This window comes from Panthera onca, chromosome A2 (genome assembly GCF_046562875.1).
Source record: "Panthera onca isolate mPanOnc1 chromosome A2, mPanOnc1 haplotype 2, whole genome shotgun sequence".
Lineage (NCBI taxonomy): Eukaryota > Metazoa > Chordata > Mammalia > Carnivora > Felidae > Panthera > Panthera onca.
Window position 1 is genome coordinate 11,146,256 of NC_138340.1, and position 19,287 is coordinate 11,165,542.

At 41.6% G+C, this 19,287-nt stretch overlaps 2 protein-coding genes across 2 annotated transcripts; both read right to left on the bottom strand.

Moving 5' to 3' along the window:
- Positions 1-2,360: 2,360 nt before the first annotated feature.
- Positions 2,361-3,374, bottom strand: LOC132675435 (olfactory receptor-like protein OLF4). Its single transcript, XM_060627795.3, has one exon. The coding sequence runs from the start codon at positions 3,372-3,374 to the stop codon at positions 2,361-2,363; it is 1,014 nt and encodes a 337-aa protein (XP_060483778.3).
- A 10,801-nt stretch (positions 3,375-14,175) lies between these two features.
- Positions 14,176-15,141, bottom strand: LOC132679754 (olfactory receptor 7C1-like). The gene has a single exon (XM_060633585.3). The coding sequence runs from the start codon at positions 15,139-15,141 to the stop codon at positions 14,176-14,178; it is 966 nt and encodes a 321-aa protein (XP_060489568.2).
- Between the last annotated feature and the right edge of the window lie 4,146 nt (positions 15,142-19,287).

Sequence of the window (19,287 nt, forward strand, 5' to 3'; positions counted from 1 at the left end):
ATGGGTAGTTTGAAATTTTGTACCCTCGTATTTCTTAAATTTTTTTTTTAATTCTAGTATAATTAACATACGGTTTTATAACAGTTTCAGGTGTACAATACATTGATTCCGCAGTTCTATACATTACTCAGTGCTCATCATGATAAGTGTATTCTTAATTCCCATCACCTATTTGACCCATCCCCCACGCACCTCCCTCTGGAAACCACAACTTTGTTCTCCATATTTAAGAGTCTGGTTTTTTGTTTGTATCTTTTTTTTTCTTTATTTCTTTGTTTTGTTTCCTAAATTCCACATATGAGTGAAATCATATGGTATTTGTCTTTCTCTGACTGACTTATTCCACTTAATTTATACCTTCTAGATCCATCCATGTTGTTGTAAATGTCTACATCAAATTAAAATCTTTTGTGCAAGAAAGGAAACAATCAACAAAACAAAAAGACAACGTATTGAATGGGAGAAGATACTTGCAAATGATGTATCCAACAAGGGATAAATATCCAAAATATATAAAGAACTTATATAAGTCAACACCAAAAAATTAATAATATTTCAATTAAAAAATGGCCACATGACATGAACAGACTTTTCTCCAAAAAAGAAATACAGACAGCCAACAGAGACATAAAAATATGCTCAACATCACTCATCATCAGAAAAACGCAAATCAAAACCACAATGAGATATCACCTCACACTTTTCAGAATGGCTAAAATCAAAAACACAGGAGACAATAAGTGTTGGCAAGGATGTGGAGAAAAGGAACCCTCACACACTGTTGGTAGGAATGCAAACTGGTGCAGCTTGTGGAAAACAGTATGGACATTCCTCAAAAAATTAAAGATAGACCTACCATACGATCCAGTAATCTCACTACTGGGTATTAACCCAAAGAAAATGCATCCTCATATTTATGGTCATCTCTGACGCTACGAATATATTACGTCAATCTATTTATTCAAATTTGTCTTTCTAAGTACACTCCACTGGGAGATCTATATTTGATCATCAATTTTTGCCAGTGGTGGTGGTGGCATTCTAGACACCTAGGTGAATGCTTCTACTCACCAGAGAACTACTCAGAACACACCCAGCCTGAAGCACCTCTTCAGAAAGCCGTGGGTAACCTACATACTGACACATGAGTCCCCCTGATTTTCCCTTTCTGTGCCAGAATTTCTGTTTTAAATTTGTCAACAAAGAGGTAACCTGCGAACCCCTAGACACTCTGACCAGAGACCCCAATAAAGGCAGGGCCTGCCATTGTGGCCTTTCTCTCTCTCCTTCTGAATTTCTGTACGGTCCCTCCAGACCTTTCTGCCTATTCCTTGCAGAGACTATAAGTAATAAACCTTGTTTTTTTAGAGTTCTCTGATAGGTGTTGTGGAGGTGTGCCTTGCAATCACAGTAAGTACCCCAAGGGCCAGTGCAGTCACAGCATAGGCTCTGGTCAGGGAAATGTCTGTGGGAATGTTCATAAGCACATGGGCATAGGAGAGTGCCTGGGCTTTCCTAGCTTAGGCATTGATGTCAATAGCCTGAGGCTTAAAATGAACACTGTTAGAGTCCACATTCTCAGGAAAAGTAGTTAAGGTAATGATATAAAAAGATTGACAGAATCAAGGTGAACACTGTGGTGTTGTATTCTCCCAGACAATAGAATTATGTAAAGGGCTTAGTGGCCAAGTGTAGTTTTCTTCCATATGAGGAATGATTATTCTTTTGGGAAATCTACCTGGCATGATAGAAGTCATTTGAAATGAAAATATTTTTAAGAAATCCAACTTCTGAAAAATAAAAAAGATAGAAACGAGAGGGAGGCAAACCATAAGAGACTCTTAATGATAGAGAAGAAAGTGAAGGTTGCTGGAGGGAGGTGAGTGGGGGGATGGGTTAAATGTGTGATGGGCATGAAGGAGGGCACTCGTAATGAGTGGTAGGTGTTGCATGTAAATGATGAATCACTAAGTTCTACTCCTGAAACCAATACTACACTATATGTTAACTAACATGAATTTAAATAAAATCTTGGAAAGAAAAAGAAAAAGAAATCCAACTTTCCCATTGTAAGATACAGAAATTTCTAGGCATTTGTGACCCAAGGATGGGGTAAACTTTGGGAACTTATGAAAATGGACAAAGGATAAACTGTATATCAGACAGATCAGAAGCTTAATAAAGTGAGTTACTTAAATACATAGAGAGGTTGAAATCAAACAAATGGAAATTCCAGGAAATAAATAGAAGGAACAGATTCTACTTCCCCAGTCTGATCAAGGAACATCAGTTCCATCCAGTCTCTGAGGCTCTGAGTCTTGCAATCGTGGGCACATATTTAGCCCCAGGACAATGGGCCCTTATATCACTGGAACCCCAATGATTCTTTTCAAAGCCTTCTTCATGTCTTTGTTCCTCAGGCTGTAGATAAAGGGGTTCAGCATGGGTGTGACCACTGTGTACATCCCTGAGGCTGTTGCACTTGACCATGAGCTCTGGGTAGCAGCAGAGCTGAGGTACACTCCTAGGACTGTACAGTAAAATAAGGAGACAACTGAGAGGTGAGATGCACAGGTATAAAATGCCTTATACTTGCCCTGAGCTGATGAGATCCCACGTATGGAGGAAACTATCTTATAATAAGAATAAAGGATCCCAGCTAGGGAAGCACCGCCCAACAATCCAGCTGCAAAATGCATCACCATATCGTTAAGAAAGGTGTCAGAACAGGCAAGTTGGATCATCTGATTGAGTTCACAAAAAAAGTGGGGGATTTCCACCTCTATACAGAAGGACAGCCGCAACAGCATTGAGGTTTGTAATAATGAGTTCAGGGTGCTCACCATCCAAGACACCAGAACCAGCAGTCCACAGTAGGTGGGTTTCATGATGATCGCATAGTGCAAAGGGTGACAGATGGCCATGAATCTGTCATAAGCCATCACAGCCAGTAGAAAGTTGTCCAATCCAGCAAAGAGTAGGAAAAAATACATCTGTGTGATGCAGCCTGCATAAGTTATGACTTTTCTCTGAGTCTGGTTGTTCACCAGCATCTTTGGGACAGTAGTGGAGGTGAAGCAGATGTCTACAAAGGATAGGTTGGCCAGGAAGAAGTACATGGGGGTGTGGAGATGGGAGTCAGAGCTGACGGCCAGGATGATGAGCAGGTTCCCAAACACAGTGATCAGGTACATGGAGAGGAAAAGCCCAAATATGAGGGGCTGCAGTTCTGGACCCTCTGAAAATCCCAGAAGAAAAAATTCTGAAATTTGTGTATCATTTCCTGGTTTCATGTACTGGAGGTGACTACCAGGGAACAACAACAAAAAAATAACATGACTAATTTTCTCAATAATGAACATTGCAAGTATCATTGAAATGCTACAATTCTTATTTTGCACTCAAAAGTGAATATCCATCGTTTTTGTATGGAACTTGTCCCCTCTCAGCATCTCCATGCCAGCTCTGAATAGGTATTCACTTCCCACACTTAACATTTTCCCCAACGGCTCATGTTTTCTTTACTTTTAATGAGAAATTCTGTCATGCGTTTGAAGAATAACCTTGAGCACTGACTAACCTTCACGCAAAGTGTATAAGTGTCTAGAAACAAAAGCCTGGAGGGTTCAGTGATGGAGAAAGGGGATAAGCAAATGAGACCAGATAAAATGTCAGGAGGTGACAGCTGATGTGAAGAAAAACCAAGCCTGTGTAAAGGGAAGCGTGGATGGAGGGATGGTTCTTCCTGGTTGTTCGGGCACACCGGCACACATGTAAACAGAGCCCTCGAGGAGACAGGAGACACAAGGTCCTCTGGGGAAGAGCGTGCCCATCGGAGGGAACTATGAGTGCGACGGCTCTGAGGAAAGACGTGGGTTTTTCTAAATTAATTTTTTTTTAATTTTTTTTTTCAACGTTTTTTATTTATTTTTGGGACAGAGAGAGACAGAGCATGAACGGGGGAGGGGCAGAGAGAGAGGGAGACACAGAATCGGAAACAGTCTCCAGGCTCCGAGCCATCAGCCCAGAGCCTGACGCGGGGCTCGAACTCACGGACCGCGAGATCGTGACCTGGCTGAAGTCGGACGCTCAACCGACTGCGCCACCCAGGCGCCCCCCTAAATTAATTTTTTAAAGCATGAGGGTGGTCGACACACCAGGTCACGTTAGTTTGGGGGGCGCCACACAGTGATTCGACAAGTGTCAACATCACGCCCTGCTCACCATGCATGGAGCTGCCATCTGTCACCACACAGCCTGTGACAGCATCAGTGACAGTATTCCCTCCACTGGGCCTTTCACTCCTGTGAGTCTCCCCTTCCTGAACATGGAAGGAATTCTTCAACAGGAAGCCAGTGTCTCCCACTCCCCTTCACCATCCTGCCTTTTGTTGTTTGCATATTGTGTTAAAAACCCAGGCTCAAAAGAAAGCCAGTGTGTCCAGGGGAAGGAGTGAGAGGAAGACTGATGAGAGGTGGTGGCAGGGAATGTGGAGGAATGAGGTGGCCTCCCTGACACTGATGAAACTTCCCGGCACAAGGAACCCCTCCTTCACATGGTGTTCCTTGCACTTTATTAATTTCGTTTCCAAGGAATCTTTGAATAGAAATGGGCCTTCTTAGCTTCATATGTTGGTAGTAATCTGGCACCTGTATTTTAAGGGTCATGTATTAGAGCTATGGGTTTCAGGACTTCTCCTTGAGAACCACTATGTCGCACGTGGACACACACACACACACACACACACACACACACTCACACATACACACAGATATACACACACACGTTATAGCCTCCTATAGCTATTCTCACCTATGGCCACAATATTATACAAACAATGATACAAGGCAGGCTGTCAACATCAGATTGTCTTTCCTCTAAAGATGTAAAAATGTGTCCAAATTCCATGAGCATGTAAACATGGGTCTCCATTTTAATAAGATCATTTCATGTCCAGTGTTTAAAGGAAACTAAAAAATCAAATTCAAAAACTGAGAGCAAGAAAAGTGGGGAGAAAGATCTGATGAGCTCAGGTGGCCCCTAGCGATGGTGATGAGAAAGGTGTCCCTGGTTCTGGTGACACCCCAACCCAGGTACATCTCCTTGATGCCTAGAATAATAAAGCAGCAAAAACAATTTATCCAAAAGAAAAAGTATGAATGTCTTCATGTTATCAAGACATCCCACCAGAATAACAAGCAAGGAAAGACACCAACAATTCACAAAAGGAAATGCACAGAGTACAAAAAAATGGGAGATTTTCAAAGATTATTTGCTTAAAAAAACTTTTTCTGAAAAATATATAATTCCAAACTTGTATAATCAGAAACTTGGGTTTCAAATTTGGAATCTACACATATTTGCTCTTTGAACTTGGAATACCAACAAATCTATTCTCATATGGCCCAGGAACAGATGAAGCTGGCCCTTCCCTCACATTCCTTTGTAATTCCTGGGCTTTGGGTTTTAATCTCTTTTTTGGCAAACTCATCGGGCAACTCTCCTCCTGTTTCTGATTTTTGTCCAACGTGTGTAGGCATCCCTACAGTCTACCCTATAAAATCCTGTACGTGCCTCAAAAACCTATTTCCTTTCTTCATCTGTATATCCCTGAGTGCATTATGTCACACACACATTTATGTCACCCAGTCTACTTTCTTCATTTAATCTAAGATCCAAATGAGCAGGACCTCACCTCCTTTGTTCATTTTTGCCATTTGATAAAGGTGTGCACTGAGATAGAAACACCCTTCTAGAAAATGGAATTTATTTTTTGAGGAACCTCCACACTGTTTTCCAGAGTGGCTGCACCAGTTTGCGTTCCCACCAACAGTGCAAAAGTGTTCCCATTTTGCCACATCCTCGAACCAGCAATAGCACTACTAGGAATTTATCCAAGGGATACAGGAGTGCTGGCTCATACAGGCACATGTACCCCAATGTTTACACTATCGACAGCACTATCGACAGTAGCCAAATTATGGAAAGAGCCCAAATGTCCATCAATTGATGAATGGATAAAGAAGATGCGGTATATACATACAATGGAATCCTACTTGGCAATGAGACAGAATGAAATCCTGCCATTTGCAGCAACGTAAATGGAACTGGAGGGTATTATGCTAAGTGAAATAAGTCAGTCAGAGAAAGACAGGTATCATATGTTTTCACTCGTATGTGGAACTTGAGAAACTTAACAGAAGACCTTGGGGGAAGGGAAGGGGAAAAATAGTTACAAACTGAGAGGGAGGGAAGCCAAACCCTAAGAGACTCTTAAATACAGAGAACAAACTGAGGGTTGATGGGAGGTAGGAGGGCAGGGTAGAGGGGAAAATGGGTGATGGGCATTGAGGAAGGCACTTGTTAGGATGAGCCCTGGGTGTTGTACGTAAGCGATGAATCATGGGAATCTACCCCCAAAATCAAGAGCACATTGTACACACTGTATGTTAACCAACTTGACAATTAAATTAAATTAAATTAAATTAAATTAAATTAAATTAAAAAAAAGAAAGTGGAGTTTATAAAATAAAAAGAACAGCAGGAACAAGAAAACCAGGATAAACATAGTGAATTCAAAACAACCTTGTTAATTGAAATTGAATTTTAAAAGACTGTCTTCTGCAAGAAAAGGTTAAAAATAACAATAATTTCATCGCATTAACACAGGTCTCTATATCAAAATGGCATGGGCAACAACCAAAAGCAGATATGAAAATATAATTTATAACTATCATTCATTTAAAAGTAGTGCAGGGAGCATTATCTAAAATTATAATTTCATCCTATATAAACATAAGTGGAGTCACACATTCTTGTGAGAAAGATATAAGTTGAATGCAAGAGGAATTCATGTCTCCACAGGATGGTAGAAGGATGATTGCTAGCTCTGAGAACGGATCTAATCACAAGAAGCAAAAGATAGTGAGGAATCACAGATGTGAGGGAAGGTGGCAATACATACAAAAGGCAGTTTATTACTACAAGGCACATAAAAAGCAATGGGTGGGAGACAAAATATGACTGATAGACCTGACCACTCAAAGTTTACAAACTCTCACACCACCCAGAAAATATATCTGTACATACATACAAGAATTAAACAGCAGATAGCAAACTTGGCTTAAAATTTTGCAATTATTTCTTTTGTTTGCTTCATGTTTTTATTTACATTCTAGTTGGTTAGCATATAGTTTAATATCGGTTGTAGGAGGAGAATTATTCGTTGAAAGAATGCAATCAAAGAGCAAAAGGAAAGTGATTCAGCAAGAACAACAAACAAACAAACAAAAGCAGGAATAAGAATGTTCAGACCCCAGGATACAAGGCAAAGAACTTTCCCAAATAAGTTACGACAGAGAAAGTAAATGGCTAACGAACCCAGAAATATTTTCCGGCTCCAGGTAATGAAATAAGTGGAAAATAAAGCCCTCTAGCAAATGCCTGTTTGTCTTTTAAATAAAAATTTTAAATGAATACCTAATGTGAGAGAAGATTCTGTGAAATGTATGTCTTCAGAACTGCAGTTACAAGATCGTGGCTCCCTCCACTGGTCTGGATCTTTCTAATGGATACAGAATATGCTCCAATATACCCCATCTTAAAAATATTTTTTAAATTCCCTCACTGCACTGCAATGCTTTCCATACCTAATAGTGTTTTTTCATATTCCCTTTAACTGCAAAACTCCTTGGAAGTGTTCAGATTTTCCTGGGAGTCAGTATCCCCATTCCTTCTTTAGTCTCATCCAAATGGACTTTTATTCCCACCACCTAATTGTGGACAATAGTCCTTGCATCTCCAAGTTCACCAGACATTTCTTTTTTAAACATATTAAATAAATTGATTATAAATGAATGAATTCACCACACCAGCTTGTCTCCAGACTAGGCTGGTTAGGCTCTCAGGTGACCTCAAGTAAAAGCTTTCAGCTTCCATTCTCTCTGAACCTTTCCTGAAGTACCTGCTGAGATCTGAGACCCACCTGGATGGGGTCTCTGAGAGGAAGGTTTCCATGTGGAAGTCCAAATTCCTCCCCATTGGTTGATGATGGAAACCAAAGCTCTGTTCCCAGACTGCAGGAAGGAGTGAAGCACTGGTCCCCAAGCCAGACTTAGGAATCCAAATGCAAAAACCATGTGTCCTCCAGCTTAAGATTGGAGCAGGAGGTCAGGGGCTGCAACTGAGGAGACATTTATAGCTCCTTATGTTTGCTGTATCTGCTCCCTATACCTGCTCATTAGACACATTTCCCATTATTACTCCAACCCCTGAGCACATCTCCCTAGGGAAACTTATATGGACAGAATGGAATTTTTTCCTGTAGATTCTCTGTTCCCAAGAGATCAGATTAGAATCAGGCATATGCAATTTTTATTACCCTTCCTTGAACTTTCCTGGCTTCCAGAGCTCTAACATTGAAACTTTTCACAGCCCTAAGTGAAAGGTTTTTTTCCAAATCTAAAACTCAGGAACTTGTCTTGACTATGTCCCTTGGTTCTCCAAAACAATGACTTGTGGTGGGAACACAGCTCCTGATAGCTCTAGAAAAATCCCTATTCCTTCTTCAACAAGCAAAGGTGTGTTCCTTTCCTATACAGTCATGGGTACAACAATCCTTGGCTTCATAATTATTTTGACAAATCAGTTAAGAGTTTGTATCTTTAATACAGGTTAAAAGTTGACATTTATGAAACATTTGGTAATTCAAGCTATATTTTAAAGCATAGTCATAGATAGTAATGTACTGGCACAAAAACAGACACATAGATCAATGGAACAGAATAGAAATCCCAGAAATGGACCCACAACTATATGATTAACTAATCTTCGACTAAGTAGGAAAGAATATCCAATAGAAAAAAGACAGTTTCTTCAACAATGGCGTTGAAAAATTGGACAGCAACATGCAGAATGAAACTGGGCCACTTTCTTACACCAAACACAAAAATAAATTCAAAATGTGTGAAAGACCTCAATGTGAGACCATCAAAATCCTAGTGGAGAACACAGGCAGCAATCTCTCTCCCCTCAGCTGCAGCAACTTCTTTTTTTTTTAATGTTTATTTATTTTTGAGAGAGAGAGAGAGCACGAGCAAAGGAGGAGGGGCAGAGAGAGAGGGAGACACAGAATCTGAAGCAGACTCCAGGCTCCGAGCTGTCAGCACAGAGCCCAATGAGGGGCTTGAACTCACGAGCTGTGAGATCATGACCTGAGCCGAAGTCGGATGCTTAACTGACTGAGCCACCCAGGCTCCCCTGCAGCAACTTCTTATTAGACATGATGCCTGGGGGCAAAGGAAACAATAGCAAATATGAACTATTGTGACCTCTTCAAGATAAAAAGCTTCTGCACAGCAAAGGAAACAATCAACAAAACTAAAAGGCTGCCTACAGAATGGGAGAAGATATTTACAAATGACATATCTGATATAAGGTTAGTGTCCAAAATCTGTAAAGAACTTCTCAAACTCCACACTGAAAAATTAATAATCCAGTGAAGATTTGGGCAGAAGACATGAACAGACACTTTTCCAAAGACATGCAGATGGCTGACAGACACACGAAAAGATGCTCAATGTCACTCATCGTTAGGGAAATACAAATCAAAACCACAGTGAGATATCACCTCACACCTGTCAGGATGGCTAAATTTAACAATGCAGGAAACAACAGGTGTTGGTCAGCATGTGGATAAAGGGGAACCCTCTTACACTGTAAGTGGGAATGCAAAATGGTGCAGCCACTCTGGAAAACAGTATGGGGGTTCCTCAAAAAATTAAAAATAAGACTATCCTACAATCCAGCAAATGTACGACTAGATATTTACCCAAAGGATAGAAAAGTAATGATTCAAAGGGGCACATGCACTCCAATGTTTATAGCAGCATTATCTACAAGAGCCAAATAATGGAGACAGCCCAAATGCCAATTGAGTGATGAATGGATAAAGAAGATGTGGTTTATGTATACAATTGACTATTACTCAGGCATAAAAAAGACTGAAATCTTTCCATTTGCAATGAGTGCATTATGCTAAGCAAAATAAGCCAGAGAAAGACAAATACCATATGATTTCATTCACACGTGGAATTTAAGAAATGAAACAGATGAACATAGGGGAAGGAAGAAAATAGAGAGAGGGAGGTAAACCATAAGAGACTCTTAGCTATAGAGTACAAACTAGGGGTTGCCGGGGAGGAGGTGGGCAGGGGAGGGGTTAAATGGGTGATGGGGATTAAGGAGCACACTTGTTGTGATGAGCACTGGGTGTTGTAGGTAAGTGATGAGTCATTAAATTCTACTCCTAAAACAAATATTACACTGCATGTTAACTAACAAGAATTTAAATAAAAACTTGAGGGGTGCCTGGGTGGCTCAGTCAGTTGAGCATTTGACTTCAGCTCGGGTCATGAGCTCACCGTTTCTGAGTTCAAGCCCCATGTCGGGCTCTGTGCTGACAGCTCAGAGCCTGGAGCCTTCTTCAGATTCTGGGTCTTCCTCTCTCTCTTCCTCTTCCCTACTTGTGCTCTCTATCTCTCTCTCTCTCTCTCTCTCTCTCTCTCAAAAATAAATAAACATTTTTTTAAAAAAAGCTTGAAACATTTAAAAAAAGATCTTTTCAGGCACCATGGGCTGAGCTTGAAATTGTATATGTATTGTCTCATTTATTTTTTTCAAAAGCCATTCTATGATGGCCATAATGTTAGGAGCCTCATTCCACATTTGCAGAGATGTGACTTGGAAGGGTTGAGTGGTCACCCCAGAATTATGGACTGGACCATTATGAACTGATGTGCTTCTATTGGAATGCTGAGTTCTCTTGCTCTAGACCAGTGGATCTCAGCCAGGGATGATTTTGCCTCCAAAGGACACTTGAAAATACCTGGAGAAGGTTTTGTTTGTCATAGCTTAGGAAGTGCTCCTGCTAATTTGACATGCCCAGGGTGGCCCAGAAATTCTGCCTTGTAACTAGCTCCCTGTTGTTACTTTGACAATCTTGGTCTGTAGACAACCTTTGCATATTAACACTGTGGTCCAGTGGTAGAATCAAGTGTGAGTATTTTTGGGTTTTCTTCTATAAGAATCCCCCTACCTACCTCAGGTCTGACCTTAGGCAGTCAAATGTGGGACTCAGTGGTTCAGCTTCTTTATACACAAGTTTGCAGGTGTCTCTTTTTCCTCATGACAGGAAATGAATCTTCCAAGCCTTTGTTCCTTTATCTGTAAACTAGAGAAATTCCATCTAAGCATTTGGTGTGAGAATCCTTTTGGTTAGTAATATCTTTTTAAAAAATTTAATGTTAATTTATTTTTGAGAGAGAGAGAGAGAGCATGAGTAGAGGAGGGCAGAGGGAGACACAGAATCCAAAGCAGGCTCTAGGCTCTGAGCTGTCACCACAGAGCTTGATGCAGGGCTTGAACCCACAAACCGTGAGATCATAACCTGAGCCAAAGTCGGACGCTTAACCAACTGAGCCATGCAGACACCCTGAGAAGTTAGCAATTTTTTAGATCTCACAGGGAATTACCTGGCACAGAGAAGGTGCTCAATCCACAGGGGCTACTGTGACCTTCTAAGTTCCACATTGACTAAGTTGATGATGACACGCCCCTCCAAAAAAGTCTCTTGGGACAGGAAGTGAGTCCAGGATTATTCTGCTTCAGGGGCAGTTTTTTGGGTGGGTTGGGAAGGCAGTGGGTGTAGATGGCAGCATCCAACACAACTGGGGGCCCAGGCACTCACTGGCACACTCTTACATTCATCCCTGGGTGAAGTCCCTGGCTGAGATCTCCTGGGGCACTAAGCGTGCTCCCTTGGGATAGAGCTTATGTGGGTAAAGTATAATTGTTCCTCTTACTCTCCTCAATGCGTTCAATATTGAGTGTTTTTTGCTCCAACTTTGGGCTTGAGTTTCTTCATCAGGCCCCTGGACTTCCATGAAGATACTCTCAGCAATGAGTTACTGTCTTTTCTTAGGGAAAAGATGTGAGAAAACTCCAATTTCACCGTTTTGACGATCTGTTTTTTTAATTGGGAAAATACATGTTTTCTAGAAGCTCCACTAACAGATTTCAACTCATATGTTTGGGCAAACTTGTGTCACATGGTATGGTCAGCAGAATGATGGCCTTCCAAAAATGTCTGCTTCCCAATCCTCAGAAGCTGTGAAAATGTTAGGTTACAAGGGAAAAGGGATTAAAGTTATAGAAGGAATTAAGTTTGCTCATCACTTGATCTTAAGATAGAGGTTATCTGGGGCTAACTGGATGAAGCCCTTGTAATCCTAAAGGTCCATGAAGAGAAAAAGGAGGCAGCTTAAGTGTCCAGGAAATGAGAGAAGGGAAAGACTCAGTCAGCCACTGCTGGCATTGAAGACACAGGCTGGAGCCATAGGACAAGGGAGGAGGATGTTCCCTAGAAGCTAGAGAAGGCAAGAAAGGGGGTTATCCTCCTGGAATCTCTAGAAAGGAATGCAGCTATGAAGACATCTTGATTTCTATCCCAGGGAGACCCATTTTGGACTTCTGATCTCCAGAACTGTAAGCTAATACCTTTGTGCTCTTTTTAAGCCACCAAGTCTGCCGTCGCTGGTTACAACAGCAACAGTAAGCCAAAGCACATGATGACCCCTTTATTAATGTTTTGAGTATCTTGCCACCCCCATCAATATCCTGCTACTAGGAAAAAGGGGAGAATCAATATTGGAAAGGCAACATAGCCTCTGTTCTTGATTAGAACCTGTAATAAACTTCCATTTCACCAAACTGTGAAATTGACAGGAGAATAAGAAAACACAAATCCTATAAAATAAAATATGTCATATTATAATTTTTTAATGTTTATTTATTTTTGAGAGAGAGACAGAGTGTGAGCTGGGGAAGGGGAAGAGAGAGGGGGAGACACAGAATCTGAAGGAGGCTCCAGGCTCTGAGCTGTCAGCACAGAGCCCGACATGGGGCTCGGACCCATGAACCACAAGATCATGACCTGAGCCAAAGCCAGATGCTTAGCCTACTGAGCCACCCAGGCGACCCATAAAATCTGGCATATTATAAAAGTGGAATAAAAAAAAACCAATGAGGGAAGCAAGGCTTTTGAAATAAGAGGTGTTTGGATAATTTGTTATTAGTTAGAAGCAAAATAACATTAAATTTCTATCTTAATGACATCCGCTTGTTGGCATAAAGAGAGTGAACATGTAGAAAAGCAAAATGAATAAAGTGAACTTGTAGAAAAAACATAGCAGTGGACATCTAGAAGAAAGATTAGGTTAATCCTCTGAGCATAAACCAGATGGAAGAAAAAGCAAAGAACTGAGAACATAATCAATGGATTCCAGTGCCTTGAAATCTGTAGGTCCAACAATAAAGAAAATTTACAAACAAGTGGAAAACTAGGGAAAATATTTAGAACACGTTGGATATTACAAAGCATAAAGTGTAGACATATAAAAAATTATTTTAACCCAATTAGAATAAAAATACCCGAGAAATGGTCTAAAGATGCAAACCAAAAATATAGGAAGAAAACATGCAAATAAATATACAAACTTGAAAATGTGCTAAACTTTGTAACAATCAAATGAAGTAAAATTATAATATTAAGGAAAACTTAATAAACCTCAGTGTAGGGTTTAGATTTAAAACTCCGTCATTAGAGCTATACCAGGCACTGTAAAGATAGGTAAGAGACAGTTCTGAAACTCAAGAAATCTGTAGAGTGGACAAGTTGAGAAATTTAATAACGTTGATGGGACTGGAAGGAAAGTAGATCAGGAAAAAAACGTGGAGGGGATCAAATCTTTGGGTTCATTTATTCATGTGACCTGAGAAAACATCTCTGTAAATGAGTTTTCAGGACATTTCCAAAATAGGCACACATCCCATCCCTCTGAGGATAGATATTAAATACATGAGATTTGATTCATTTTTTTTAAAGAAATCCAAACCATTACCAAATATAACTGAGAAAATATCAGGTTCTGTTCACACCAAGTTAAAATGAGTGGTTATAAAGTGAAAAAGGGAACTCAAGATATAGCCTGAAGAAAAACCGAGAGGGCAGGGAAGACCCCAGGAAAGTACTGCTTTAAAACAGGTACAACTGGGGAAAAAATAAAGATATTGGATGAAGCAAGCCAGGATTTCTGGGCCTCCATATTGTGCACCCAGTTACCATAAGACTCCTCCAGAGACCCCACTGCTGAGAGGCACCACCCTGCTGAGGAGTCTCCTTAGAGCCCCCTTCATGTCCCTGTTCCTCAGACTGTAGATGAAGGGGTTCAGCATGGGCGTGACAATCGTGTACATCACTGAGGCCACCAGACTTGTCCTAGAGGATGAAGTCGCTGCAGAACTGAGGTAGACCCCAAGACCTGTTCCATAGAACAAGGAGACCACTGAGAGGTGAGACCCACACATGGAAAAGGCTTTGTACTTGCCAGTAGCTGAGGAAAGGTTGAGTATGGAGGAAACAATTTGAAAGTAGGACAAAAGTATTCCATTGAAAGGAATCATGGCCAGAAGGCCAGTTGCAGAATACACCACCATGGTATTGACGAAGGTGTCAGAACAGGCAAGCTTTAGGACTTCGGGAAGATCACAAAAGAAGTGTGGGATTTCCATGTTTGTGCAGAAGGACAGCCTCAAAAGGGTCAAGGTCTCGAGCAGGGAACCCATGATACTGAGGCACCAGGATCCCAATGCCAACAGCCCACAGAACTGGCCGTTCATGATGATTGAGTAGTGCAGGGGGTGACAGATGGCCACAAAGCGGTCATAGGCCATCGCGGTCAGGAGTAAGTTGTCCAGGCATCCAAACACAATGAAAAAAAATATCTGGCTGAGGCAGCCTTCATATGTTATGATTGTGCTCTGAGTCTGGATGTTCCAGAGCATCTTCGGGACAGTAGTGGAGGTAAAACAGATGTCAGCCAAGGACAGGTTGGAAAGGAAGAAGTACATGGGGGTGTGGAGGAGGGAGTCAGAGCAGATGGCCAGGATGATGAGCAGGTTCCCAGTGACCGTGACCAAGTACATGGACAGGAACAGCCCAAAGAGCACAAATTGAATATCTGACTTTGCTGAAAATCCCAAGAGGAGAAATTCCAAAGCACGTGTTTGATTTCCTGATTCCATGTGGATGAAAGCACTACCAGGAAAGAGAGGGGAAAAAAAATCAACATTCAATTACCATCACTTTGATGGCACAGAAATGTGGTTGCCTTCGATTTCAGGTGAATGGATTAATAAAGTACTGCCCCTTATATCATTGCCTCAGTTGGGGAGTTTTAAATGCTTTCATCCTTCCTTTGTACCGCTACTCACTGGAAATGTAATCCTCGTTCCAAAGCAGCTGTCCCCCTTCATCGCCTGGCTACTCAGAGTGTGGTCCATGGATCAGCAGGATCAACATTGCCCAAGAGCTTATGTGAATGCCGAGTCCCAGGCCACATTCACCTTGACGAATCAGAAGCTACACTGCAACAAGGTCGCAGAGTCTCACCTGTTCATTCATGACTGTGTAGTGTTGGTCTAGAACCTCGGTGGCATCAGGTCCTTCAACTTTTATCTCCCCACTTTTATTTTCTTCTACATCTTGTGTCAAACCTCCTTACTTAATATGTAGGCAAAAATTGGAGCCCAATTAATAGAGCTTTTTTCTGCCATCCGTGTGGAGTTCATACTTTCATTCATTGGCCTTAACTATTCCAAACACTGCTTATGAAGCCTGAATTTAGTTTTTCAATGCAAATATCTATAAAAGGTATACAAGCACCGCATATTAGGCTGATGTCACATTTGGGTATTTTTTGTTTTTAAGGTTAAGATTCAGAGCTTTTATACACATACATATGTTGTAGACTGTGGCTCTAAAGTTCTTGTCTCGCAAGAAAGCGGGATGCAGGATTAAAATGCGAGAGATGGCTAATGTCCGGGACAAGACAAGAGCCCCGATTAAGGGTCCTTGCTCTGTTTTTATTAGGATCAGAAGGCTTACAGACATGGTGATGGACGTGCATAAAGAGACAATGAAACTGTGAACATTAACTCATGGTCAGGAGGGAAAGGGGGTTTTGAAGATATGTGGGGTTAGGGGCTTGGGTTAATACAAAACAAAACCCTGGCCCCGGGAGGCTGGGTGGAAGGTTGTTTACAACAGACATGAGGCACCACCTCTGTTTACCAAAATTGGTCTAGAGGACAAGAAAGACAGAGCATGCTACCTCAGGATCAACAAGGCACCTTTCTTTTGTTAATTAGCTCCTCTGGGCAACTTCTGGGCAACTTCACCCTGCAGAGGTCTATAGCCCTATTTACCTGTTTACCTAATTTGGTCCTTCCTTCCTGGGAAAGCAGCTTTCTGCTATTGTACTAAATTTGGGGGGGGGGGGGGCGCTTCCTCCCTGAATACCTAATCTTGTTTACCTCACATACCTTTGTTCTGTATTGGGGACTTTGTCCCGCCCTCTCTATACTGGGGTCTCTGCCCAGCCCTCTCTATACCTATGTACCTAATCTTGTTTACCCAAACTTGGTTGTGAGCATCCTGTGGCGTTCTAATTCTTGATGCCTTGTTAACGCATCCGTGCAAGCCCAGGGAATTCCTAAGCTTATTCCCCGCATACATATATACACATGCACTTTAAAGAGAACCTACAAAATTCTCTCTCCAGATAAATAAGCAAACAAATTAATTAATTAAAATATTTGAAACAATGGGGTGCTTGGGTGGCTCAGCCAGTTAAGCATCTGACTCTTTTTTAAATTTTTTTAATTTTTTTAATGTTTATTTTTGAGACAGAGAGCGTGAACAGGGGAGGGGCAGAGAGAGAGAGGGAGGCACAGAATCTGAAACAGGCTCCAGTCTCGGAGCTGTCAACACAGAGCCCAACGCGGGGCTCGAACCCATGAACAGCCAGATCATGACCTGAGCTGAAGTCGGACGCTTAACCGACTGAGCCACCCAGGTGCCCCTCTTTTTAAAATTTTTTTAAGGTTTATTTATTCTTGAGAGAGAGAGAGAGAGAGACAGACAGACAGACAGACAGAACATGAACAGGGGAGGGGCAGAGAGAGAAAGGGAGACACAGAATCCGAGGCAGGCTCCAGGCTCCGAGCTGTCAGCACAGAGCCCAACATGGGGCTCGAACCCACAAGCCATGAGATAATGACCTGAGCTGAAGTCGGATGCTTAACTGACTGAGCCACCCAGGAGCCCCAAGCATCTAACTCTTGATTCCGGCTTAGGTATGATCTCACAGTTCCTGATTTCAAGCCCCATATTGGGTTCTACCCTGGGTGTTGAGCCTGCTTAGGATTCTGTCTCTCTCCCTCTGCCCCTTCCCCAATCACAGTCTCTCTAAATACATACATACATACATACATACATACATACATACATACATAGATAAATAAATAAAATCTTTAAAAAGAGCTTACAAAATAATTGATGTCAGAAAAAATGATGGAGCAGAGAACTCCATAGGCCCAACACTTCACAAAAGCACTGAAAATACTGAGGAATATTGTCAGCATCAACTTTACCAGGAATTTTAAAAAGTAGTTGATGGTTTAGTTGGTTACTCATTAAATTCCCTCACTACTTAGGTGAATCCATAAGCACAGGGGTTCTTTATCTTAGAAGGAGCACTTCTTTCTTCAGCTTTGGCCTCCACTCTGAAAGATGGCCAAAGAAATAATCCCAGAGTCCCTGAGTTGGAGATTCTCCACACTCAGAAGGAATGAGATATCCATTGTTTTGAGGCCCATTGAAATTCTGCTACCTTTCTTCAGAGATATGGGGATATCCCCCTGACTGTGCCCTACATCACCTAAGACAACCCCAAGAGCATCGCCATGTCTCTTTTGTTGATCCACTGAGGGAGGACCCAAAAACTGGAAATCATTTCAAGTGTGAGGGACGAAATACTTGAGCCATGATAACAATGTTCCTGCCTCACCTATCCTACGGTGTGGCTATTACCATGTGTGATGCTTCTAGCCTATATTCAGAAACATTTCAAGAACCTGAATTGGCTGGAGACATTGCCCTTTCCATCACACAATGTGACTTTCATGAGAATTGGGGAGATCACTGTCTTTTTGCCTTAGTATCAAGAAGGGTCAGGTTCTATCAACAATTTTATTTTAATGTTATGGATAATATGAATCTTGTAATTAATCATTGTGCCAGAGATTGCCTATGTTAACACATCTATTCTCTTCTTTCCTTTTGTTGGAACCTGACTCTATTTGGAGGTGGTCATACGCTCAGCTAAGATGCTGTATTTCCCACCTTCTCATTCAATCATGGATAGTTGGTGGAAAGTATGAGAAGTTATTGAGTGGGAATATTGGAGTGCTCTTTAGAAGACTTTCTCTTTTCTGTCTCTTCCTTGCCTAGAATTCACACGTGACCCCACAGCTAACATATCTTGGAAAACCACACACCACGGATGTGGAAGCAGAGATGGAATGAACCCTTGTTCCTCGTGTTAGCATAAAGTCGTCGTGCCACTTCCTTGAAGAGGGGAGATAAATACCCCTAATTGAATATGAACCCTTTTTCTTCTTAGTCTTTCCATTTATACAGCCAGATTTAACCCTAACAGCACAAAAAGAGTCGTTTGTCTTCAATGGAATTCTCAGAGTCATATCAGGAGCCGAATTTTGGCACCCATGGTAACATTTCGTGGTAGATATTTCACTTACTCATGTAATTATTCCTCTGGGTTTGGGTCTCCTTTCCTTTGGCCACGTTATTTCTCTTGTCATATACACTTAAGGCATTTTGTCCTAAGTATTGTGTAATTTCCCCAAAATTCTTTTGGAATGTGTCATGCGAATGAGTAAGAGAATAAAGAAATGGTGTTTTTCAGATGGCGCCATGTCCTGGACACTTGACCCATCATTATCAGTCCTCCCATAAGCATACTGTGACACCTCCTTCTACTCTCTCTTGTGCTGATGAAAAAGGATACACAGAATAGAGGAAACATTTCCAAGGTCTATCAGGCACTGGATGGAAAGGGGAAATTCCAACTCACATCTGCCTGACTCCAACTCAAGGCCCTTCTCACTCTGCGGGGCTGCCTCACGCATTCAGTGCTTCACAAACAAGAGGAAAGGCTAACTTGGGAATAAAGCAGAACCCGAGACAGGTGAACAGACATAAGGGAGGGACAGTTCCTGCTGCAGAAAGAGAGAGGCCCTGGAATGACGCTCGGAGAAGAGAAGTGAGAAGAATGGATCTGAGAAGGGATGAAGCGTCTTCTTCAGACT

Coding starts and splice junctions, on each gene's coding strand:
- LOC132675435 (XM_060627795.3), bottom strand. CDS start 3,374: ATGATACTTGCAATGTTCATTATTGAGAAAATTAGTCATGTTATTTTT.
- LOC132679754 (XM_060633585.3), bottom strand. CDS start 15,141: ATGGAATCAGGAAATCAAACACGTGCTTTGGAATTTCTCCTCTTGGGA.